The sequence below is a fragment of the Pseudophryne corroboree genome, chromosome 2, assembly GCF_028390025.1.
Source record: "Pseudophryne corroboree isolate aPseCor3 chromosome 2, aPseCor3.hap2, whole genome shotgun sequence".
Taxonomy (NCBI): Eukaryota; Metazoa; Chordata; class Amphibia; order Anura; family Myobatrachidae; genus Pseudophryne; species Pseudophryne corroboree.
Window position 1 is genome coordinate 393,042,716 of NC_086445.1, and position 26,798 is coordinate 393,069,513.

The following is a 26,798-nucleotide window of genomic DNA, read 5'->3' on the forward strand; positions in this document are numbered from 1 at the left end:
GCTCTATGTAAGTGTTAACAGCTGTTCTGTGTTATTGGCCAATCATCATCCGTGTCCTCGGTCACATGTTCTGTGTATTACTCAGGTCACTATGGAGATTTCAATAGACGTTCGGCTCCACGCTCCCAATGCCGAATTTGGAGCAATAACCCATATGGAGCGAACCTGGTGTCCTGGACTCGCTACAATGACGATGTTCTTTCCCTTTGGAGGGGTGGATCGGAATTATTGGACAGTTTCTCTACTTACTTGAATAGTAATACACTGAACATACAATTAACCTTCTGCATTAGTGTGGTCTCCGTTAACTATTTGGACATTAAAATCTACGTTGAGGATGAAATTTTAAAATCTAGAACCTTTACCAAACCAACCGACTCGCATACATATATTCATTCCGATAGCTGCCATCACAGCAATTGGTTGGACTCCATACCAGAGGGCCAACTAAAACGCTTAAAACGTAACTGTACGGATAATAAAGTATATCAACAGGTGGAACAGATGGTAGAAAACTTTAATAGAAGTGGATATTCATCCCAGAAGATAGATAAAGCAGTTAAGAATGTAGAGACACTAGAAAGAGATCTTCTTCTAGAAGACAGGAAAGTAGATCAAAACAACCGATCAGAATGTTTTGAATGGGCGTTCGTTACAGGGTATACTGCTCAGCATAAGAGTATAGAGAAAGCCTTTCATAAGCATTGGGGGATATTTAGGAAGGATCCGATTATAGGGCAAATAATTCCTAATAAACCTGTATTCATTTATAAGAAAGCACCCAATATAGGAAATAAACTTGTAAGGAGCATGCATCCTGCGGCACAGGTGAAAAGGAGTATCCGAACCAAAGGATTTCACCAGTGCGGAACATGTATAGGGTGTAGGAATATTAAAAATGATCAGAAAAAAGTGGATCATCTCACCATTAATTGGGTGCAATACAAGATAAATGAATTTATCACCTGTAACAGCAGGAATTTAGTATATTTAATCGAGTGTTCCTGCAATTTATTTTATGTGGGATGAACCACCAGACATTTTAAAGTACGTATGGGGGAGCATCTCCGGAATGTAAAAAAAGGTCTGGAGACGCACTTTGTCTAACCACTTCAAGTTGAAACATAATTGTTGCACGGCCCACATTAAACAGTTTGTGGATATCAAATTGATTGAAGGGCATTGTCGCCAAAGGGATCTCAATTCACAATGAGCAAAAACTGAGATGAAACTTATGAGTTAAAAACACTCAAACCTAATGGTTTGAATTTAGATTTCGAATTAAAATGGTTTTTTTTTTATATTTACATGTTTTTATCTATTTTATTGTAATATGCATTATGTTCCTTTTGAGGTTCATTTGAAAATGGAAAGTGATTTCTGTCCAAGAATCCCTATATCGCCGTGGCCTGACACATCATCCTATTGAAATAAGAAATAGATATATTTGGCTCCACATTATTTCTTATGAGGAGACGGTCCACTGGAATAAATGAAGTCCGCAGCGTCTGACACCGTGTAAGAGAACCACGTCACCATGGAAACAGATTACTAACAGGATATGTTACGGAGGTTCCCATGGAGACAGTAACAAAACAGGAAGTGATGTATCGGCGCCGAGCGAACTAGAACATCCCCATCCGATTTCTATGGAGACGGGACCTAATAGGAAGTGACGTATCGGCATTGGGAGCGTGGAGCCGAACGTCTATTGAAATCTCCATAGTGACTTGAGTAATGCACAGGACACGTGACCGAGGACATGGAGGATGATTGGCCAATAACATGGAACAGCTGTTAACACTTAAGTAGAGCGATAGGGATTGGACAGGGCTGGTTTTAAAACATATGGGCAACTGGGACACAGCACTCATCACCAAAGACCCCAGAAGGGGTGGAAATGCTCGGTGGGAAATACGTGTTGGCGTTTTGAAGCACTTTTACCAGGGAGAGCGGAGGTCCAGGAGGCATTATCTGGATCGCATACTGGTGAAATATCACCGCCCTCGCTTTTATAAGTACTGACCGTTGCCAGTTCTTGTAGCCTCTGGTAATTTCATTCATTTCTGCCATTCATTGATTTCCAAACAACCCCATCGAGTGCTGCCTACATTGTTTTATTTATATATGAATTTTATGTTATTTTAATGTGTTTGTGTAATTAAATTGTATTACACTATGCGATCTTTCCACTTTCTCATTTGCATATGAATTATTGGAGGATCTTGCCTTGTACCATCCTGTAAGCGGTTGGGAAAATTGAAGAGTGTCAAGATCATATGGCCAATCATTAAAGGAACGTATTGTTTACCCTTTTAACTACCTCTGTTTTACACTAAGTGCTGACATTTGAATCACTTAGGGGGCCATGTACTAAGCAGTGGTAGAAGTGGAGAAGTGAGTCAGGGGAGAAGTTGCCCAAGGCAACCAATCAGCTGCTTTGTATACTTTTATAGTATGCAAATTATAAATGTTACGTCAATGCTGACTGGTTGCCATGGGCAACTTCTCCACCGACTCACTTCTCCACTTTTATTACTACTGAGTACATGTCCCCGTTAATCTTTTGCATTGCTTGTCCATTTGGGGGGGTGGAGGATCACTCTCTCTAAGTGTTTTTGTCTGGCTGCTGGTTGGTACGCATGCAAGGGACACACTAAATCTTTTTTATATAAGTTTGTGAGAGTGTCCAAGTTCCGTATGGAAACACTGCGCTCAATTGTACTGGCCATGGACCCGGAGACTATATGGTATCCCTCGTTATACTAGATACTTGCCTGCATATGCCTATTGCCATATGACTGCTCATCTCCGTCGCCAGGGAGTCCATTTCCTGCCGTATCTAGATGATTTGCTGATTCTGGCAAACTACCACGATGTTCTCCTCAGTCTTCTACAACTGACGGTAAACTTCCTACCAGCCCATGGGTGGCTCATCAACTGGAAGAAGTCCTCGCTGGTCCCTGCTCGGAGCATGGTGCACCTGGGGGCACTACCGGACATACACAGTCAACGGCTGTTTCTGTCTCCAGAGAAGGTCTTGATACTTCAGGACAGGATCAGATACTTCCTCTCTCGCCTAATAGTGTTCCATTCCCGCCCTCTACAGAGCTTAATCCTTTCCAAGTGGGATGCCCTGCCACATCAGATCAGGTCTCACATGATCTCCTTGACTCCGGAGGTTCGCCTGTCGCTGACCTGGTGGCTACAGGACCAGCAGTTGAGCAGGGGCCGTCCCTTCTGGATGCCCAACTGGGTCCTATTGACTACATACGCCAGTCTGAGGGGTTGGGGCGCGGTGTTGGAGCTACACTTTTTCTAAGGTTGGTGGACCATGGAGGAATCACTCCTCCCGATAAACATTCTGGAATTGCGGGCAGTGTTCAATGCTTTGTCTCTCACCCTGCCTCTGATACAGAACAAGTCTGTTCAAGTATGGTCAGACAAAGCCATCACGGTGGCGTACATAAACCATCAAGCATTCCGGGAGTTCTCAACTGGGAAGCGGACTTCCTCAGTCATCAGGACGTGCACGCCGGAGAGTGGAGTCTTCATCTGGAAGTCTTTCAACTCCTAGTGAACAAGTGGAGCCTACCAGATGTAGACCTGATGGCGTCTCGACACTATCGCAAAGTTCCGGTCTTCGGATCAAGTACCAGGGATCCTCAAGCAGCTTTCGTGGACGCTATGGCAATTCCATGGAACTTTCGGCTGCCCTGTGTGTTCCCTCAGGTGTCACTCCTGCCCAGGTTACTACGGAAGTTCGAACAAAAAGGAGGAATACTACTTCTGGTCGTTCCAGCATGGCCCAGATGGCATTAGTTCTCAGACCTGCAGGGTCTATCGATGGAGCATCCTCTTCTACTTCCTCAACGCCCAGACCTCCTCGTTCAGGGCCCTTGTGTCTATCTAGACCTGGCCAGACTGGCTTTGACGGCGTGGCTCTTGAAGCTTTACTCCTGAGGTCCAAAGGATTCTCCGAGGCAGTCATCCAAACTATGCTGAAAGCCTGCAAACCGGCATCTGCACGGATTTATTATAGGGTCTAGAATTCTTACTTCACCTGATGTACTGCTAAAAATTACAATGCTTACAATTTCAGTACTTCCAGACTTCTGGCTTTTTTGCAACAAGGCCTGGTCTTAGGCCTTCGTCTGGCCACCCTCAAGGTTCATTTGTCTACATTATCTGTTTGGTTTCAGAGAAAAATTGCGTCTATTCCTGACGTTCATACTTTTCACTCAGGGTGTGTTACGGATTCAGCCTCCCTATGTTCCTCCTGTGGCTCCATGGGATCGGTCTGTTGCTCTGTATGCCCTGCAAGAGTCTCCATTTAAACCTCTTGAGTCAGTGGACCTTAAATGGCTCACGGTCAATGTCCTGTTCCTAATGGCTATTGCCTCTGCTGGGATGCTGTCAGACCTAGGCGTTTTGTCCTGTCGTCCACCCTTTCTGATATTTCACCGTGACCGGGCAGTTCTTTGACCTAACCCTGGTTATTTGCCTAAAATGGTGGTATCGTTTTCATCTTAACCAAGAGATTGTGGTTCCGGCCTTCATCTCTTCTGTTCTGGTTTGTCCTCCTTAGAGCGGTCTTTGGATGCGGTACGGGTTCTCCGTATATACGTGGAAAGGACTGCCTTTATCAGGAGATCAGATTCCCTTTTTGTACTTTTTGGTTTTCACAACCGTACCTGGCCTGCGACTAAGCAAACCTTGGCCAGATGGATTAGAATGGTGATTGCACAAGCTTATGCACAGGGTGGGCCTCCAGCTCCTGCTGCTCTTAAAGCCCATTCTACTCTGTCTATTTGACCCTCTTGGTCGTCCCGCCGCGGCGCATCTGCAGAACATGCAAGGCGGCTACGTGGTCCTCAGTGAACACGTTCATTGGGTTCTATGCCTTTGATATTTCCGCCTCCAAGGTTGCTTCGTTTGAACGCCGGGTTCTCATACCCACTAAGGCGCGTCCCCTCCCTTGAGGAACAGCTTTATGACATCCCCCGATGTATTCCCTGTGGAACACAGTGTACCCCGCTGCAGAAAAGGAGATTTATGGTAGACTTACCATAGTTAAATCTCTTTCTGCGAGGTACACTGGGTTCCACAGGGCGCCCACCCTGATGCACTTAGCTTCTTTGGGTTTCTATAGCATTAGCCGCTAGTCCCTTCTGTCGTGAGAACGTGGTTCTGTGTGACTAACATCTGCCTTCTCTTTACCTGCTCCTGCATTGGAATGTTTAACAAAACTAAGCTCACAGTGCCTGGAGGCGGGGTTACAGTGGAGGCCCCGCAATGCATTCTGGGACAGTCTAAAGCTTTAGCCTGTTGGTGCCTCTGGATCAAGATCCATCTCTACACCCCGATGTATTCCTTGTGGAACTCAGTGTACCTCGCAGAAAGGGATTTAAACATGGTGAGTCTACCATAAATCTCCTTTCTACAGTGGGGTACACTGGGTTCCACAGGGAATAACATCGGGGTGTTGAGTAGGATCTTCATCCGAGGCACCAAGAGGCTAAAGCTTTGACTGTTCCCAAGATGCTCAGCACCACCTTCTCTATAACCCCGCCTCCGTGCATCGGAGCTCAGTTTGTAAGTTGGTGCCTGCAGTGTAGGCAGCTAACAGGCAGGGCTGTTCCAGCAGCCCTGAAAGAGCTTTAAAAAAGTGAAGACTTCAAGGGCTGCAGCAGAGGCACTATATGTGCTAGATGTCATTCTGACATCTCCTGCTGCAGCTCCATCACCTCCCCCAGCGGCGCTGTATACTTCCGTGTCCCTGGTTGCCGGGTACTTACAGCGGAGGCTCCGGTTCTCTACTTCAGGCACACACACCAGCCGCAGCTCTCTGGCCACACTCAGTGAGGAGGTAAGAGGGTCCCCCAGGCGGGACCCGCTGGAAATCGCGATCCGGCATGGCCGGTGGGAGGCGTGCCGCGCGCGCTGGCATGGACACTGTGGTAGTACAGGGACCCCACTAGACCACCAGGGCAGGGGCACAGGTCGGTTTTACTAAAAACCGTTTACATATGGCCCACAGTACCCGGTGGTGAAGTCCAGCAAGGGGATAAGGCTCTGATATGTAGCCCCTCCCTCAGCCCCAGGGTGCCATTTAGAGTAAATGTTCCCGCCCTGGAGCTGCATCTCTCTCTCTCCCTCACTCCCTGTCAGCGTTTGGGCCCTATTACTGCATGCTGAGCTGATCCTGGGACTGTTTGGTCAAAACCTCCTCTGTAAAGCCGCTTGCATGTCAGCGCTGTGCATTTTACAGGACACTTAAGTATTCTACATGACTATTGACAGTGTTGGTTTAGAAACAGTGCATTACTTCAGGGTTATGTAGTACAAGTACCCTGTGATAATCATCCAGTCTTTACTGTGCATTGATGTATCTATTGATCTGCATAGCTTTACTTAGTCAGTGTTCGCAAAAACGCGCCATAGCGCGTATTTTACCCTGTTTTGAGGGCAGGGGACTCGCATTTAAAAAGTGAGCTGCAGCTTGGCTGGACTTGGAGTGGCGGATCAGCACGGAGGGCCCGGGGCTGAGTGTTTACGCTGCGGTGGGGGAGGGTTTCTTAGGTGACGGGGGCGGGTCCTGATGCTCAGCGCTCCGGCGGGAGTGAGTGGCATCTGGCTGTGTTCTTAGTTTTACCACGGCCAGGGGGGTCCGGATGCTCAGGGCAGGCGTGAGTGGCAGATGTGCTTAGTGTGGGGGAGTGGAGGGTATCAGCCGCATTGACAGCAGCAATACTAAACATGAGTCAGACGGACTCATAACAGTACGCTGCAGCAAAGAAGGAGGAGGCGGTCCGGCCGGAGGACAGGAGGGGAGCGCTCTCCTCTCCTTCTTCTGACGTTGTTGCAGGGGGGTCCTATGTCACAATGTAGTGACCGGCCCCAGCGCAGAAGTCAGGACGTCATGAAACTGCAGCTGAACCTAAACAATGAGGTAAGGGCGGTAGTGACGTCATGAGACCTAGGACGGAGCAATGACATTTCTAGTTGCGCGCCCGCTTGTAGCCAATGTAATTTCCTGGAAAACATTCCCTGCCTTTAAGCAGTACTGTGCATTTATGTTGAACATATTTTACTGTTGTAAGCTCTTAATACATACTCGTCTCCACTCTACACTCTCTCTCTCTCTCTCTCTCTCTCTCTCTCTCTCTCTCTCTCTCTCATTTTCTTTTTTTATAACTTCCAGCAGTGACATATAGTGGAGATTATGTATTAAGGGGTTACAGCAATGATATAGCATGTGCGGGTGTAGTAGTGTATGCCGGCGGCCGGGCTACCGGCGACCAACATACCGGCGCCGGAATCCCGACCGCCGGCATACCGAAAGCTGGGCGAGCGCAAATAAGTCCCTTGCGGGCTCGCTGCGCCCGCCACGCTGCGGGCACGGTGGTGCGCTACGCGCGCCATGCTATTTATTCTCCTTCCAGGGGGTCGTGGACCCCCAAGAGGGAGAATAAATGTCGGTATGCCGGCGGTCGGGATTCCGGCGCCGGGATGCTGGACGTCGGGAGGCCGGCCGCCGGCATACAGAAGACCACCCAGCATGTGCAACATAAATGCACAGTACTGCTTAAAGGCAGGGAATGTTTTCCAGGAAATTACATTGGCTACCTGCTGGCGTTTGTGCATATATTAATGTATCTATTATGTCATAACTAAACTGGAAGCTTCTTTCTATACAGTACCAATAGTACTGCCTACCCCCCCCCCCCCCCACACCCTTGCCCCAGCAATTTACTCCACAGTTCTGCCTGCCCCAATAAATCTCCTTGCCCCCAGTACTGCCATAACTACTATCCACCCTTACCACCTCCCTACCCCCAGTGCTGCCTGCCTCTAACCCCCTCCTTGCCCTCCAATACTGCTCCAGCTGCTATCTTAGTCTCCGCACTGCCTGTCCCTTGCAACCGCCCCCCCCCCCCCCCCTGCCCAGCACTTCCCCAACAGATGCGTGGTTTCCCCCCCCTACCAATAATATGTGATGGGACCCAGAAATGGCGCAGTAGGACCCAGATTTTTTAAAGTGAGGGGTCCCTGGGACCCACAATTTTTTTCGCTTGGCGCGATCAATGCTTAGTATTACTTAGTATAGCTAGTCCAGTGCAGCCTTATTGCTTGTCATAATTTCTGCATTGTACATGTGTGTGTGTGCAAATAGCTGCTTCGTTATTTCTATTCTGTGTATCTCACTCAGATAGCTATCCCTATATTCTGTACCCTGAGGGGGGCTGAGTGCAAGGGTTATTTGATACAGGTATTTCACGGGATATACTTATTGTGTATTTTCCTCTGTGATTTTCAGTCACTATATACCTCTTGAATCCTCTGTGCTATCACAGGGGGTTCTTGAATAGGTATTATACTGCTGATATTGTACTGTGTTGCCCGTGGTTCACGCTTTCATATTATGTCAGCTTCAAGGGGCGACGGTTCTGCGGCTGATCCCACACTGCATGGTGCTGACGCTGAAGACACATTGGAGGAAAACAGTAGCGGAGGGTTCAGGTTCTGGGGGCTCCCTACCCCCCAGTAATGCAGTAGCAACGGGGGCCCATAATGACCCACCTTGGGCTAATTTTTCCTCTCTACTAAATACGCTGGTAACTAGACTTACGCCCCCTATGGGACCTCAGGTGCCGGTATAGCCACATATTGTTCCTGCGGTTATTCCGCCATGGGCAGCTCGCCTGTCCACTCAGTTACAGCAATTGAATCACTCACTGAATAGACAAAAACTTAACCCTCGCCCGCCTAAGACCAAGGGGTCCCCTAAGCGGGCCATTACTTGCTCACAATCCACCCATGTTCCAGACACTTCGTCTCATGAAGATGGCGTATATACTGACATGTATATTGGTAGATGCTCAATTAGCTTAGTGATATCATTCAGGTGCTCGAAAGGGAGGGGTATTTCTAAGCAAGAAAAAAAGGCATTTGTTTTCGCCCAGCACCCTGAATGATAACCGTAACCAGATATAAATTCCACATAATAATAGAATTCAGAGATCTTCGTTACACATATTTGGGCAAATGTGTGAATAAGCCCCAAAGCCGCATCAAGGCGTCTCTGTATATTTGGGGTCCCTAGCGCTATATCTAGGTGCAGGGTGTGGCACCCCAAAACACCAGCATAAGCCAGAAAGCCCAGCGTAGCCTACCAGTGAAAAAACTATAGTGTTAATAAATTAGTATTTAGGAAGCCGAAGGTATAGAGAAAGTGATACAAAAATGAAATGCAATTAAAATAGAGAAATAGTGTTAAAAAATTAATAGGTGAAAAGTGTTAATAGAATGTAAAGGTATGCCACACTAAGGCCATCCAGCTCAGCCAGTCCAGAGGCACCACACCTCACACCTCCATTACCCCAATCTGGGTCTAAGATTAACCAGCAAGGAGCCACATGATAATGGCTCCTTACTACAATATGTCTAAGCTAAGAGCTACCTACCTTGGAGCAACCCCATAATGCTCCATGTGGCATGTCAGGGCCTGCACCTCCTCCTAATGCAGGAACCTCTCTGCCTCTCACAACAAACATATATATTGGTAGATGCTCAATTAGCTTAGTGATATCATTCAGGTGCTCGAAAAGGAGGGGTATTTCTAAGCAAGAAAAAAGGCATTTGTTTCCCCCAGCACCCTGAATGATAACCGTAACCAGATATAAATTCCACATAATAATAGAATTCAGAGCTCTTCGTTACACATATATACTGACCCATCAGACACTGACCCAGATGCTTCTGATGGGGAATCTGTTTCGCGGGTGGATGTCCCTGACTTATTTGAGGCTATCAGGCTGATTCTTCAAATTGATGATGACCCAGAACCTGTTGTTACCTCTAAGAAACCGGATAGGTTTAAACGCCAGAAGGTTGATAAACAAGTTTTGCCTCATTCAGACCATTTAGTTGACATATGTCAGGAATCCTGGGAAAATCCAGGAAAGAATTTCACACCTCACAAAAAGATGCTGGCTCGCTATCCCCTCGCTGCAGAGCTAAGTAAGAATTGGGAAACACCACCGCCGGTGGATTCGCAAGTGGCGCTGCTAGTGGTGTCCTCTGCTCTGCCTGTAACTACCCTCACCTCTCTGAAAGAACCGACGGATAAGCGTGTGGAGGGTTGCTTAAAAGCTATTTACACCCTCGCAGGAGCTGTGCATCGACCCACTATTGCAGCTACAGTACTTAGGCTGCAGAAGCTATTGAAGCATGGGCTCAGGAGGTGGAAGCAGAGCTGCCGTCCAACTTTTCTGATAATGCTAGACAATGTATTTCGTATATCGTCACAGCATCTCATTACATTAAGGAGGCGGCTTCTGATGTCGGTATTCTGGCGGCCATGGCTTCTACTACGTCCATTTTGGCTCGCCGGATTCTCTGGTTCCGGTCCTGGTCTGTGGATCAGGACTCTAAGAAAACCCTGGAGGTGCTCCCTTTTAAGGGAGACATTCTGTTGGGTGAGGATCTCAACAAGATTGTGGCTGACTTAGCTTCTGCCAAGACGGCATGTCTACCTACCACTGCTCCTTCGGTCCCGAAGGTTAAGAGTACTTCTTTTCGTTTCTTTCGACCTCCAGGTAAAGCCAAAGGGTCAGGCGTACCCGAAACAGGCTCGCACTTCCAAAACCTCTAAGGCCAAACCTAAACGTGCCTGGGCTGCCCATCAGCATGCTTCCAAATCAGACAAGCCTGCCGCATGACGGGGCGGGCCTCCCTCTGGGGGATCTCAGGGTGGGAGGCCGACTTCTAAGGTTTATCCAGGAATGGTTGAAGACCACTTCAGACGCCTCGGTTGGGAAGTCGTCACTCACAGATACGCCATATCCTTCAAGAATCGTCCCCCTCATCCATTTTGCCTGACAGACATCCCTTCGGATCAGGTGAAGGTAAAACTCTTCATTTGGTGGTACAATCCCTCCTGGACACAGGAGTGATAGTACCGCTGCCTCTGGCTCAGAGAGGCAAGGGGTTCTATTCACCGCTGTTCCTAGTCCCGAAACCGAATGGGTCCTCCCGGCCCATTCTCAACCTCAAGTCCTTGAACAAATTGGTGAGAGTCTCCAAGTTTCGGATGGAAGCTCTTCGCTCTACTGTTCTGGCTTTGGAGCCTGGGAACTATATGGTTTCTCTGGACATACAGGATGCTTATCTCCATATTCCTATTGCCATGTCCTATCAGCAGTACCTGCGATTTGCTATTGGCAACCTCCATAGTCAATTTCGGGCTTTACCTTTTAGTTTGACTATGGCTCTGCGAGTCTTCGCGAAGGTCATGGCGGTAATGACGGCTTTACTCCGCCTATCAGGGTGTCAGGATCCTACCATATCTGGACGACTTGCTGATCCTGGCGAATTCCCCAGAAATTTTCCTCCATCATCTGGATCTGACGGTACAGTTTCTGCAAGCCCACGGGTGGCTCATCAATTGGAAGAAATCCTCCTTGGTCCCTGCTCAGAGCATGGTGCACCTGGGGGCATTGTTGGACACTCACAACCAGTGGTTGTTCTTGTCGCAGGAGAAGGTCCTGAACCTTCAGGACAGAATTCGTTGCTTCCTCTCTCGTCCGCGAGTGTTGATTCACTTGGCGATACAAGTACTAGGCCTCATGGTGTCGGCTTTCGACATGGTGGAGTACGCTCAATTTATTCCCGTCCTCTGCAGAAGCTGATTCTTGCCAAGTGTGATGGCCTGCTTCACCGGATCAGGTCTTACATGATCTCATTGTCTTCGGAGGTTCGTCTGTCACTGCACTGGTGGCTCCAGGACCAACGATTGAGCAGGGGTCGTCCCTTCTGGATCTCCAACTGGGTCCTTCTGATGATGGATGCCAGTATGAGGGGTTGGGGCTTGGTGTTGGAGCAACACTCCCTTCAGTGTCAGTGGACCAAGAAGGAGTCTCTCCTTCGGATAAACATTATGGAATTGCGGGCAGTGTTCAATGCTTTGAACCTGGCCCAGCATCTGATACAGAACAGGCCTGTTCAAGTACAGTCGGACAACGCCACCATGGTGGCGTACATAAATCATCAAGGCGGCACTCGAAGCCGCATGGCAATGAGGGAAGTGTCAAAGATTCTTCAGTGGGCGGAACGCCATCTACCAGCTATATCGGCAGTGTTCATTCCGGGGGTCCTCAACTGGGAATCGGACGTCCTCAGTTGTCAGGACGTACACGCCAGAAAGTGGAGCCTCCATCCAAAAGTCTTTCAACTGCTAGTGGACAAGTGGGGCCTACCAGACGTAGATCTGATGGCGTCTCGACACAATCACAAGGTTCCGGTCTTCGGCGCAAGGACAAGGGATCCTCAAGCAGCGTTCGTAGACGCACTGGCAAGTCCATGGAACTTTCGGCTGCCGTACGTGTTCAAGCAAGAAGGCGGAATCCTACTTCTGATCGCTCCAGCGTGGCCCAGAAGGCATTGGTTCTCAGACCTACAGGGTCTCCCGTCCTCTTCTACTTCCACAACGCCCAGACCACCTCGTTCAGGGCCCTTGTGTATACCATGATTTGACCCGCCTGGCTTTGACGGCATGGCTCTTGAAGCTTCTGTTGGCCAAAGGATTTTCTGAGGAAGTCATTCAAACCATGTTGAAGGCCCGTAAACCGGCTTCTGCTCGGATTTATCATAGGGTCTGGAATTCTTACTTTGCTTGGTGCGCAGCTAACAATCAACGCTTACAAGTTTAGTATGGCCAAACTTTTGGCCTTCCTACAACGGGGCCTAGACTTGGGCCTTCCTCTGGCCTCCATCAAGGTTCATATTTCTGCCTTGTCGGTGTGGTTTCAGAGAATACTTGCTACTCTGCCTGATGTTCATACATTCACTCAGGGTGTATTGCGGATTCAACCTCCCTATGTCCCGCCTATGTCTCCTTGAGATTTGTTGGTGGTTCTGGAGGCCTTGCAAGAGTCTCCGTTTGAACCTCTTGAGTCTGCGGACCTTAAGTGGCTTACTCTTAAGGTTTTGTTTCTGCTTGCTATTACCTCTTCTAGACGGGTTTCAGACTTGGGTGCCTTATCCTGTCTGTGTCCCTTTCTGATTTTTCACCGTGAATGGGCAGTCCTTCGGACACGCCCTGGTTATCTACCTAAGGTGGTGTCTTCTTTCCACCTTAACCCAGAGATTGTGGTTCCGGCCTTTATCTCTCTTAAATTGTCATCCAAAGAGCGGTCTTTGGACGTGGTATGGGCTCTCCGTATCTATGTGAAGAGGACAGCTTCCATTCGGAAGTCTGATTCTCTTTGTCCTTTTTGGTTTTCACAAATGTGGCTGGCCTGTGTATAAGCAGACCCTGGCCAGATGGATTAGAATGGTGATTGCACATGTTTACGTACAGGCTGGCCTTCCAGTTCCTGCTACCATCAAAGACCATTCTACTCGTTCTGTTGGACCTTCTTGGGCGGCCCGCCGTGGTGCAACCCTTGAACAGTTGTGCAAGGTGGCTACGTGGTCCTCAGTGAACACGTTCATAAGGTTCTATGCCTTCGATACTTCCGCCTCCCACTGTAGCAGGTTCTTGTGCACGCTACAGTGCGTCCCCTCCCATGAGGAACTGCTTTAGGACATCCCCGATGTTATTCCCTGTGGAATCCAGTGTACCCTGCTGCAGAAAATGAGATTTATGGAAAGAACTTACCGTTGTTAAATCTCTTTCTGCGAGGTACACTGGGTTCCACAGGGCGCCCACCCTGACACACTTAGCTTCTTTGGGTTTGTATGGCATTACCCGCTGATACAATCTCCTGTCGTGAGAATGTGGTGTACGCAGTGCCGTAACTAGACATTTTGGTGCTGTGTGCAAAAAACAGCATCTGCTCCCCCCCCCCCCCCCCCCCCCCCCCCCCTTGCTGCTCCTCTCATGTTTTGAAAAAAAAAATTCTACCCACCCCCCCTTCCCCAGGCTGGCTGACATAAACATTTACATTTCAAATTAATGTTGATAAGATCAGACAGGTGTGTAGAGAGGGAAGAGGTGGTACAGTATGACAGGTGGATGGAAAGTACAGTACATCAGTGGAGTTAAGAGCCAGGAAGATTAGAATTGATAGTGGAAGTATAGATTCTGGCCAACTAGCAGGTCCAAAGAGTGAGACTTAAAATTATTGAAGATCATTATGCAGTAATGTGCACAATGCTCATGACTATAAACTAACTAGCTGTAGGCAGTGAGTAGTTGGAGAGGTGGCAATAGGGAGTGTGTCCAAGACTCACATACAGTGCAGGTTTGAAAGCATTGTCAGGCAGTGTATCTAGTAGATGCTATGTGAGAGGTGATGGCAACTTGTCACCTCCAAAATAGAGAGAGCTTTCACCGCTCCCAGCCCTGTCAATATTACTTACCCACCACCGCTCCGGAGCTGTCCTGCTGTCCTCATGTCATGGCTCCTGGCTGGCCCCGCAGCGCAGCAGTCAACTCTCCATCGCAGCGCTGAGTCTCACTCAAGTGTCCCGGCTGACGCCGCAGCGGTGGACCGTGGACTCTATCGCCAGCGCTGCCTGCTCTCCTTTCCTCAGCAGACAGCGATGACCTGTGCCCGCTGCCTCTCCCTCAACTGTTCCGGCTGACCCTGCAGTGGTGGATTCTATCGCCAGCGCTGCCTGCGCTCTTCTCTTCAGCAGACAGCGCTGGCCTGTGCCCGCTCCTGGCCTCAATGATCTGACGGCATTTACCGCTCCCATCCCCGTCAATACTTACCCACCAGCGCTCCGGAGCTGTCATGCTGCCCGCTGCCTCTTCCTCGTGTCCTCGGCTGCTGGCTGTCTCTCAGCTGACCCCGCAGCAGAACGAGGGACTCTCCAGCGCTGCCTGTTGTGGCCAATCCGGGACTCGGCGCCAGATGCGCTCCCTCCACAGGTGCGCTGTGTGAAAAGCACACTCCGCACACACCTAGTTACGGCTCTGGGTGTACGTGGCTACTAACGGTTGTCATCTCTTTTGCCTGCTACTGTATTGGACTGGTTAACGGAACTCAGTGCACAATTATTACATTGCTATTCAATGAACCCTGATTATTTTTCAACATTTTATCTTGTATATTGAAAAAGCTATTTGGGAGAATATCATAGTATCCAATTTTGTAAAATAAATTTTTGCCAATTTTTACAGTGAGATTTAAAACTGTAACCTTTTAAGGCAAAACTAGCTATGGCACAATAATAATGTGTAAAGCCGGGTACACATTATCCAGTTATCGGGCTAATACAGATTTATTCAAGCTTTATTATCCATGTAAAATTTTTCAAAACTACAAAACAATAATTTCAGTGACTTCTATGTAGGCATGTGATAATGCTTGTCTTAATGGTTAGCAAGGGCTAAATAGTCCTTCAACATGTACTGTATAGCAGTTTAAAACGAAGAGAATCAGACATGTTAGTAGCTCAAAAAGACAACTGGTCATTTGCCCCAGTACAATCTGTAATTGCTATAAAAGTTGTTTTTGATAATCTTTGATATTTGTCAGGTAAAGTCCGCTTGCCACAGAAATTAGAGCATTTTAAAGTGAGTCTCTAAATTAACTCTTTGTAAATTTGTCATACAGATGTGTCCTCATACATCTAGCCTCAATATGTCATGCAGCGCGAGATGCCTGGTGTGAGTGAGACTCTAACGTCAGCCAAAAATGCGTCTTTGGTCGCAACACAATGTGGCTAGGACGCACAAGACTATGCTGTTTATTTTGTTATGACACTTGTATATTGCGTGTGACTGTATACAGAGCAGTACAGATATGCAGCCGTATTCAAAAGCTGTCGGGTCCTTTCCGACGGAAATGACCAGACAGCACTCTATTCAATGCTGGGCCAAACCCAATAGGTTTGGCCCTATCCCGACCATGTAAATCCGACTTTTTTTAAAAGTCGGATTGACATTGTCGGAAACGGGGCTACAACCTGTCAGGTTCTGTGGATCGAGGGCTAAAGCCGCCGATCCGCGTGTATTCCGACTTGTCGGAAAAAAACTGCAGGTAATGAATAGGTCGGAACCCCTTCCGACCTCAATCAGTCGGAAGTTGCCGTCTTTCCGACAAGACGGCAGCTTCCGACTCTTAATGAATACACCCTATAGTGGGGGAAAAACTGTGGCTGCTACATTGTAGCATTTCGTATACAGATTCACAGACTCAGTCGCACACAGATATAAAAGTGTCCTATCAAATTAATAAGCATCTTCATCTTAGTTGCACTGCGTTGCCACTAAGATGCATTTTTTGGCAAAAAAGAAACCGAGATGCATAACGTGCCATGAGGGGCTGTTTGGCGTGACGGCAGCACAGCTCTGTGGGTTCAGATCTATGTTTCAGCACTGGTACTATACTGTGTAATCTATTGCGCTCAAGAGACATGAATGATATAACAAGTTTTTACGTATAGTTTTTCCGTCTATGGATCAGTTTGTCTGCAATACAAGATACCACAATATGTGGCATTTGGTACATGGATAGATATTGTATAAGAATGATCAATAGTGAATAAGCAACAATATTATCAATGTATTACTGTTTTAACTAATGTTAGAATGGTTAAGTTTTAGAATGTAAAACTTTCTCTTCTTCAGGTGCTACTGGAATAGAAGATCGCTTACAAGAAGGTGTTCCAGAGACGATTACTAGGCTACGTAAAGCTGGACTACAAATATGGGTACTGACTGGAGACAAGCAGGAAACTGCTGTAAACATTGGCTATTCTTGCAAGCTTCTGGATCACGGGGATGATATCCTGACTTTAAATGCAGAATCTTTGGTAATATTTGCTTGTACCTTGTATAACCTATGTAAGAAATAAAGCACTGCATAAGTTCTTATTTCCCTATAAAGGAACGGATGACATAGCCTTAGTTACCGAGCCAGATGTGCTAAATGCCTAAGTAGAAAGCAAGGATATGATTTCCATTGACAAGAAGGGTTTGCAGCGGTGCTAATCTGTGACATCTGCCTCATGGTGCACTGTAAAATGTGAATTAAAGTAAGAATTGATTCCTTAAATTGTTATACTGCATTTGCCATTATTTCCCCCCCCCCCCCCCCCCCAAAAAAAAAAAATTTTGTTATTGTTCATATGAAGCACTGACATACTTACATATAACTACTAATAATTATGTAAATAATGTTAATTTATCCTAATATCTGAATTGATTTATGTTTTTCAGTAACGTTCAGTATGTAAGCAAACCTGGGGCTACTTTATTTGATAAAGGAAACAGTCTTTACAGGCCTGCTTCCTGTCCCTTTACAGAGGGGCGGCTGTGTCTGGAAGTCTCTTACCCATTTCTAAAATAACTTGTTTTACTATAAGAAACAAATTCTGTATACTCTATGGTAGACAGTGAGTGTTACACAGACCCTTCTACCATGAAGAATATATTTATTAATAGCCCCCATGCAGTACAGTGTCAAGAGTCCAATGTCCGATTCTTCGCATCAGATATGAGTACACATATCCTGGTACTTTGGTACCATATATTTTGTGTAGGCAGCTGATTAAGCAATCTGAAAAGAACTGGACTAAGCAAATGTCACATCATTTGCAACATATATGTTGCACCATAAACTGGCCAGTGAGTCCGCCAAAATAAAGGGTCTGTTAAGTCATAAACCGATTTTAATCAGATAGGGTTTTAAGAAGTGATTTAACTTCTACTTTCAATTACAGATGTGTCTTCTTACATCCTTGCTGCAGTCACGCTAAACAGCCCTTGAAGTCGCACCATGCTATGGAGGGACTTTGTAGCCCCAAGCATCTTTTTTGCATTTTTCTCTGCGAAAATGTAATTGCAGCTCTATCTGCATCCGAAATGCCACGTTACAGTGTTTTCCATGAAAGCACTGTAGCATAGCATTTTGTATGCAAATTCAGTCGCAGTCACACACAGAATATAGGCATGCTGCATATATTTTTTTATCAGCAGAAGCTGCTCGTGTGTCATATTACATTACTTTGCATCTAAGACGCATTTTCGCAGAGAAAATCGTAAAAAAAAAGACGTACAGCGTATTCGAGTCATACAGCACTCGCACGTTAATGTGTAACGCAACTTGTAGCTCACGGAGCAAAGACGTAAGAGGACACATCTGTACGTTGTCCAGTTATTTTTACCACCAAGTTCATGTAGGGTTAACTTTTCTTATTTGAATTTCCACTCTATCTGGATTACCTGCTGCACTTGCCCACACACTTGAATTTATTTAGGCAAAATGGACTTACACACAAAGCCAGATGCAGAGAAGAAAGTGAATATACACAGATGTAGCCACACTCGTATATCTTCCGTGTGTCATGCAGTGTGAAAAATGAGTCTGATTACGTTTCCCTGCACCTTGTTGCAGCAATCCGTATTCAGTTACAATGTAATGAATTGAGTCTCTGGCAGGTGCAATACTAGTGTCCATCTACCAGTTGTCACTTTTAAAAACCATCATTATGCATGTGTGAAGTCTCCATTGTAAAGTGACACGATGCTTGTAGTTTAAAAACAAATTAATTTTTTTAGTTTAGATGCTTTTTTATTTCCTTCTTAATTCATAGGATACTTAAACCACATGCCTGGCAGTGTTAGCTACAGGGAAGGGAAACTTCCATCCGCGGCTTCTCCTCCCTGCACCCTTCCGTCACTGTTGCCGTGCTGCCGATCATTGCAGATTAGTCAGCACGGCAGGAACCCCCACCTAGCGGCTGCAGACAATGGCATCCGCTGGGAAACTAACCTCCCCAAGCCACCCCCCCCCCCCCCCCCCCCCCCTGTGTACCTGACAGCTGAGTTGGGGGTAAAAAGTAACCTTGCGATGGTCACAACGTTCCGATGTTACTGACATTCCCGACCAATGTTCCAATGTTTCAGAAAAAAAATAATTAATAAAAAAATATATATTATGGATAAGGTTAAATTCATGTTCTTAACCTAATGCACTCTTAAAAAAAAAATTACAATTTCGGAGTGTGGTTTTTTTTGGGGGAAAAAAATCATCAGTTAAGTGGTTTAAGTAGCATGTTATACTGTTGTGGATATACTGTAATGTATGTTTAAGAAGCCTTACCACGATAACAGTTGTTTTATTACACACTACAAATTGTGCTTGTGGTAGGGCACTCATAATCACTCATGATATACAGTATATTTTACGTTGAAAAAAATGTTGTTTTTTTTGCACACCGTGGCTTATGCCGTGTTCTCTGACAAGTTTTGCAGCAGCAGTAATGCAATAATACCATGCTTATACAGTACTGTATATGGCTGGGGCACTCATGATCACTCAGAGTAACTACAGTACCAGTATAAGCACATAGTTTTGGTTTTTTTTTTTCATTTAGCTGATTGCATGTATCTTTATGCCACTGAAAATGACACTGAACTATATTGTATATTTGTGTAAAAAGTAGCATCCACAGCTTTTTCTAATTTTCCCCAAAAAGTTCTGTCATGCTTTGTATACAGACTCAGCCATGCACAAAGATATACCAATCAGTTGCGCTTACAATGAGTGACAATACTATGTCATCGCAGGTGTCGGTCACCTGTCTCCGTGTCTCTGTTAGCATAGTGGTATCGCCGATGGTTACCATGCCCGTGAGCTAGGGTTCAATTCCAACAAAGTATAAGATGAAAAACAATTTTTAATACTTTTCTGTTCTCAATTTTATGCTGGATATACTGTATGTTATACATTGCAAGTCTCATTTTATTACACACTGTGACTGCTGTACACATTGTTCAGAAGTGCCGATCATCAGTTTCTGCAGTGCTCACACAATGCTAACATTCTTTACAAATGAACGGTGTGCTCCAGGGTCATTATATAAAGAGATCACACACTGTAACTAAGAATGACATGACAGAAACACATGCTTGTATTGAACTCCGACGCAGACAACTAGCAATACCTTATATGCATCACCATGCTAATAGGATGCACAAGCAGCGCCTGCTTGATTAAAATTATGTGTATTATGCCTATATTCTGTGTGCAAGTCCGGCTGTATATGTATACATAATTTTACTTTACAGTGATTTCCAGGAAAACACTGTAATACAGCATTTTCTATGCAGATTCATCTGCAGGCTTACACCGAATATTATCATTCCACGTATCCTTTTAATCAGCAGAAGCTGCTCGTGCATCCTATTTGCATAGTGATGCATTTACGGCAAACAAAGACTCCCAACGTTAACAGAGCTGCCTGGGAACTGGCGGCTCACTTACGCCAGGCATCTCGCGGTGCATGGACAATGTTAACATGCCTTACAATTGAACGTGCTTTCTGGGTTCCCTTCCCCCAACCAAAGCCAGAGTGAGCCATTCGGTTATATAGTGTATCGGACATGTTTGTCACCCAGTCCGTGAAATCACAAGTCTCATGGAGGGTGGGATTGGAGGTGAGGGAGGCTGCCTATTAAAGCAATCAAGAGGCCCGGGAAGAAATACAGTAAACTCAGTCTCATAAGAAATTATACACTCATGATTTGAAAAGCCGCATTTGTATTGTATGGCATTTCGGATGCAGATACAGCCGTAATCACACACAGATTATAGGCATGCTGCATATAATTTTAATCAGTAGACCAGCTTCCTATAATATTGTATGTCCTATAATATTCCTGCATCTAAGACGCATTTTCAACAACAACAGAAAACACAAAAAAGACGCATGCCACTAACGAGTCCTTGGCTTGACTTCAAGGACTGCAGCAAGGATGTAAGAGGACACATCTGTAGCGCACACATATTCCACAGCGCTTTGCAGAGAATATTTGGCCATTAACATTAGTCCCTGCTCCATTGGAGCTTACAATCTACCTACCACATGTGCAAACACACACATACTAGGGTTAATTTTTGTTGGGAGCCAATTAACCTACCAGTATATTTTTGGATTGTGGGAGGAAACTGTAGTACCCGAAGGAAACTCACACAAGCATGGGGAGAATATACAAACTCCACACAGCGCCATGGTGGTGATCGAACCCATAAAAACCACAATATTCCGGGCGCTATTATGTTTATATAGTGATCAAAAATGTTTCAATGTTTATCACAAATTGAGCTGCAAACTTCAGTCCAGCTGTGCCTGTGCTCACACAGCCAAATTGATTAATGAAGCTGAGAGCCTATTTGCTCTCCTGCTTCCAAACCAACAATGCAAAGAGAAAAAGAATGACTGTATAATATCAGGTGCGTATATGAATGAAACCACATCTACAATATACAACCTTCTGGTTTTTAATTCAAAAATCTCTTATATAAAAACACAGTATGCACTCAGAGAGGAGAGGATCACCAAAAACCGCGATCACCACTAACGGGTGAGAGGAGAGTACCATACGCCGCTGTGCACAGCGAGCAACTCCACAAACACCCGCACACATGGCTGTAGCGGTAAGCTGCATATACTTGGCACTTTAGCAGCAATTAGACTGTGGGACTTTGTTTAATAAGCAACTGTGTTTCTTTTCAAAAGACTGAATTATACAGAAGGAAAACACCATGCACCCTTGATGTAATAATATATTTATTCACAGTGGTATAACATACAGGACTGTCTCTAATTACAGCTTCTGCACTGGACGGTTTATTAAAGAAATCATTGTTAGTGTTTTAATATAGGAATTGAGATAGTTCATATTATATGTATACATATTGTGTTTTTATATAAGAGATTTTTGAATTCAAAACCAGAAGGTTGTATATTGTAGATGTGGTTTCATTCATATACGCACCTGATGATATAGCGCAATCAGTCATTCTTTTTCTCTTAATCGAACCCATGACCTCAGTGCTGTGAGGCCGTAATGCTGATCATTACACATCAACATGTAGTGGGGGCACTATTTGAGAAGGTAGATGTCTGTGTGACATCCCCTTTAACTGAAAGCAGTGTAAGTAGTAATAAAGCTGAAGTAGGAGTCATGTCAGTCGTCAATAAAAGCTAATTTCCTTCCTAATTAATTGCTGATCTTATTACTTGCCATCTCAACAGTTTAGAGTCCAAGAACTCAAAGCAATGAATGCTGAATAACTGCAAAATGTGATCTATATTCTGTGTGCTTAAAGATCATGCATAGAAATTGCTAATTACTCTCTAGCATTAACAGTTGGTGGAGTGCCCATTTCTTGCAATTCATTTTTAAGAAGCACATTTTTCTGCCTGCTTGTGCACTCTTTTTCTCTCGTAACGTGCACAGTGGCTGAGACGCAAATCTGATGTCCATTTAACATATCTTTACAATAAAGCAAACCGCTGAGATATCATATCTTGGAATACCAGAGTTTTCAATTTTCTTTTGGGAATGCTGGCAATGTCTGTCTCAAAGCACACAATTATATTGTCATGGAAGTGTTATAAAACTGGATTTTCCTCAATTTTCTAGTGAATAATCAGTTCCGGTACTCTACTCAATAATACATTTCTAAGTTTAAGACAGTTTGACCCATAAATATTATAATCTAGTTATTTGCCCCTCTTTAAACTATTTCTCCTCACTCTTTTTTGTTCTGTGTACATCCGGATATTATGACTTGGGCATTCTTGTTTAGGTCACACTGAAAGTTGGTCTCTCTCACAATAGGATATATGGAAGGACTGTAGTATAAGAAAAACAAATCACAAAAGTACTTTGTTTTTCTATCTATAATATAACCTTTCTACAAATACCACACTTGCGAGTTTAACAGGTTTGTCATTTTCAAAATCATACAAGGATGCAACGCGGGATTTATTTATATATTGAAAGCTGACTGTGTTTAGTTCTTAAACCTGGTAAATATACCAAAAGGAAATAAAAATCTATTCTTCAGGAGTTTTTCTCAGGAGCTGCAGTTTATACGTAGAATTGTAATACAAAGTCAGAGCAGATATATAAAGCATTGAGGCTTAGCTTTAAGTAAAGCTTTTGGTTATGGATTACTGGCCTTTCGTTTCCAATGTCTCACTTGGAATTGTGTATATCTTTGATGCTTTGTCAGCTTTAAGGTTTGAATGTTAAACTACAAGCATTGATAAAACCAACTTTAATACCAGTAATAAGATTCACCATGAGGATGTCTCATCTGAGGCCAATAAAGTCTGATCAATGTTAACGCAAAGTGGTTGCTATGCTTGTGGTCTCAGCTGCCATCCCGAATCAGTGACTTGTTACCCGTATTGCTATTAGCAGAAATAAATAAACTAGCCTTTAGCGGGTCATTTTCCTTTCCTCACAGTGCACTTAGCAGACTGTAACATATCATCTTACTCTGTTGTAACATACCTGATGTTTTTTCCTTGTCCTCTATCTCCAGACATATTTTCCCTTTAATTACTATTGCCAGTTTTCTTTGTTAGGTATAGTGTTCGCTTTGGGATATAGTACTACAATTTGTTACTTGCAGTCCATCTTAGACTCTCTATTTCTTAATTGTACATTAACACCTTCAGTTGTGTCGATCTAGTCGTATCTACTGTATAACCTTATTAATATTGCCATGTGAAAGGTACTCTAGATAATGCAGTGTACTTTATTACACACAAAATTGCAGTGCATTAATTGCAGTATATTTTTTTTATAATCCCACTTCTTAAAGCTGTTAATACTAAATAAGTTAAATATAATGTACATGTTGTCTTGTAAAATATATATATATACACCGAAGTGTCCTCGTACATCATTTGCACAGTCACGCCAAACATCCCCTCTTTTCTCGCCATGTCCCGTGAGACTGTGCTAGCGGCGGGTGTCCTTTTTTTGCACAAAATGTGTCTTAAGGTGCATATACACTTGCCGATAAAGTAGACAATGTCACTCATTTTGAGCTTCCTGTGCGAAGTTGTTTATTATATCGCCCAGTGTGTATACTGCAGACTATGTACGATGCGCGGCACCCTCATTCGCACTTCCTCGGCTGTGCACACAGCTCAGTTTGGATTATCGTTTAGCGATATCACGGCTTGTGATATCGCACCTTAGCACCATGCCTGCAAATCCTGGAGGGAACACTACAGTCCACACTAATTTTATCCTGTCTATGTTGGTTCTTATGGTTGGTTATGTGACCAAAGACGCTTAAAAAGATTAACACAAACATATGATACTTTTCTATAATATGGCATAATACAAAGCAACTGTTGTAACACACTTCTCACTTGTTTTTTTTTTTTTCCATCCTAGGAAGCCTGTGCTGCTTTACTTGACCAGTGTTTGCTCTATGTAGAGTCCAAGATTTCAAATGAGTTGAAGACTCAATCTGCTGGGAATTCTGATGTTGGTTTTAGATGTAATAAGTCCCAACAGTCGTCTTCAACAAGGCATCAAAGTCTTGGGCTTGTGATTGATGGGAAAACATTAGCTTTTGCACTAGACACAAGCCAAGCAGATAAATTTATTTCACTGGCACGGCAATGTCGATCTGTGCTCTGCTGTCGATCAACTCCCCTTCAAAAAAGCATGGTGGTGAAACTTGTTCGAGACAAGCTAAACTCAATGACCTTAGCAATTGGTAAGCTATTGTGTGTTCTAATTTACACAGACATGTTCCCAGGATTGTCTTTTCTTGCTTTGCTTTGACTGTTAGCCAAAGCTGTTAACTTGATTTTGGTTAGACCTAAATAGGCAGCACAATTTGTGTGAAATTGGCGCAAACATTTGGATACAGTCAATTAGCTCTATTACAGAAATTGTCAGATAATTGCACAGTGCATGGTGCTCCGTTATCATTCATTATACTAAAATCTCATAAGAGTAGAAGATTGATTCAAATGATGATCTTTACCCAGGGCCACCTTAACATATAGGCACAGTTCTAGGGGCCTTTGTGCAGGGGCAGTTGAGAAAACATTCTCTACCTGCCTCCCAGCCTGCAGCCATTCAACAAATGGCTATCAGCATGCTGATTGGTGGATAGCTGAAGCTATCCTCCAATCAGAGTGCTGACAGCTATTCACTGTATGGAAGCGTGTGTAGAGATTGCGTGGGACTGCAGGAGGGGCTTTTTTAAAAAAAAAATCCTCTGAATGGGTGATTAGGGTTTGACCAGGCCCTAAAATGCTGTTAAGAGGGCCCTGCCCTTATCAGCATATGGTAAGATATGGACCAACAATCTACTGCTAGCAGAGCACTTTGCAAAACTCCTGAATGATCAGCAGTGCATTAAATTGGCCACAGTTGGCAGTTGGGCACAGTAACATGTTTTTAGCAAAACGTCATATCACCTAAATGTGTTACTTAAACTTTTCTGTTTGCCATGGTCTTTGAAGGTGATGGAACAAATGATGTGAGCATGATTCAGGTGGCAGACATTGGTGTCGGAATCTCTGGTCAGGAAGGAATGCAGGTGAGCTAGAACTGTCGTTTATGCAGCTTTTCACATGACCATAAGGCCTGCATGAAAATTATGCTGTTAAAGGATTCTTCAAATAGTAAAACTTAAGATACTGTAAGTAGTTTTGCATTTCAGGCCAAGATTACAGTACTTTAGGTAGACGTATCATTTTACCACTAACATGGATTAAACCCCTAGACCTCCAATTAATTTTATGTTAAAGACTTTCCACAATAATACTTACTAGCTGATGTGCCTGGTGTCAACGAGGCAAATGTTTGCTGGGCGGAACATTTTTGTCTGGAAACAGGTAAGATAATTGCTGACCCAGCAGAATTGCTTATCTCAACTGTACACAGGCCGGTGCTAGCCGCTCAGTAAAGGGATGCGCCAGGAAGGAGAGGTGCGCTTCCTGCTCTGCATTCCTATGCTGCGCCGTCCTGTCCCTCCGGCTGCTGTGCCTGTCACACTCTGACAGGCAGCAGCGAAGCCTCCTCTGCCCCTCCCCTCCCTTGTGGCAGTGCACGGACCTAAAAGGGGGCAGGGCTACACGGGAACAAGGTGTGGGGCTACACGAGTCCAGGCTGCAGCAGGAGGATGAGCTGATACAGCTCCGGCCAGCCAGACTTCCTTAGGTAAGTGTCTGGAAAGACAGTGAGTGAAAGAAAGTGTGTTTACAGTGTCTGTGTGTATACTGTATATATGTGTGACTGTGTATGTGTGTAATGTATGTATGTGGTGTGTGTAAGTGTGACTGGGGCATAATTTGTAAGCGGCACTGGTACAGGGTGCATTACGTGTGCAAGCGTCACTGGCACAGGGGTCGTTGTGTGTGTTAGTGTCACCAGTACAGGTGGCGTTACGTGTGTTAGCATCACTGGTACAGGGAGCGTTACGTATGCAAGCGTCACTGGTACAGGGGGCGTTACGTATGCAAGCTTCACTGGTACAGGGGACATTATGTATGCAAGTGTCACTGGTACAGGGGGCATTACGTGTGCAAGCGTCACTGGTACAGGCGGCGTTACGTGTGTTAGTGTCACTGGTACAGGCAGCGTAACGTGTGTTAGCGTCACTGGTACAGGTGGTGTTGCGTGTGTTAGCGTCACTGGTACAGGGGGCGTTACGTGTGTTAGCGTCACTGGTACAGGGGGCATTACGTATGCAAGCGTCACTGATACAGTGAGCGTTACGTGTGTAAGCGTCACTACTACGGGTGTGTTACATGTGCAAGAGTCACTGGTACTACGTGTGTAAGCGTTACTGGTACAGGGGGCATTACGTGTGTAAGCGTCACTGGTACAGGCGGCGTTATGTGTGTAAGCGTCTCTGGTACAGGGGGTGTTACGTGTAAGTGGCACTGGTACAAGGGGCATTACGTGTGTAAGCGTCACTACTACAGGGAGCATTATGTGCGCTGTCTCTTTGTAAAGTATGTGAGGGCGCAAATGTATAGTTTGCAGGGGGGCGCCAAACACCCTA

General features: G+C 45.1%; 1 protein-coding gene across 2 annotated transcripts in view; it reads left to right on the forward strand.

The window, feature by feature from the left end:
- ATP10A (ATPase phospholipid transporting 10A (putative)) overlaps positions 1–26,798 on the forward strand; it is a 483,218-nt gene that overhangs the window by 429,069 nt on the left and 27,351 nt on the right. For both annotated transcript variants that reach the window (XM_063953310.1, XM_063953309.1), the window contains exons 13-15: positions 16,586–16,770; positions 24,167–24,494; positions 25,252–25,328. In XM_063953310.1, the coding sequence (XP_063809380.1) occupies positions 16,586–16,770; positions 24,167–24,494; positions 25,252–25,328 (590 nt within the window). The remainder of the gene's footprint in view (positions 1–16,585; positions 16,771–24,166; positions 24,495–25,251; positions 25,329–26,798) is intronic.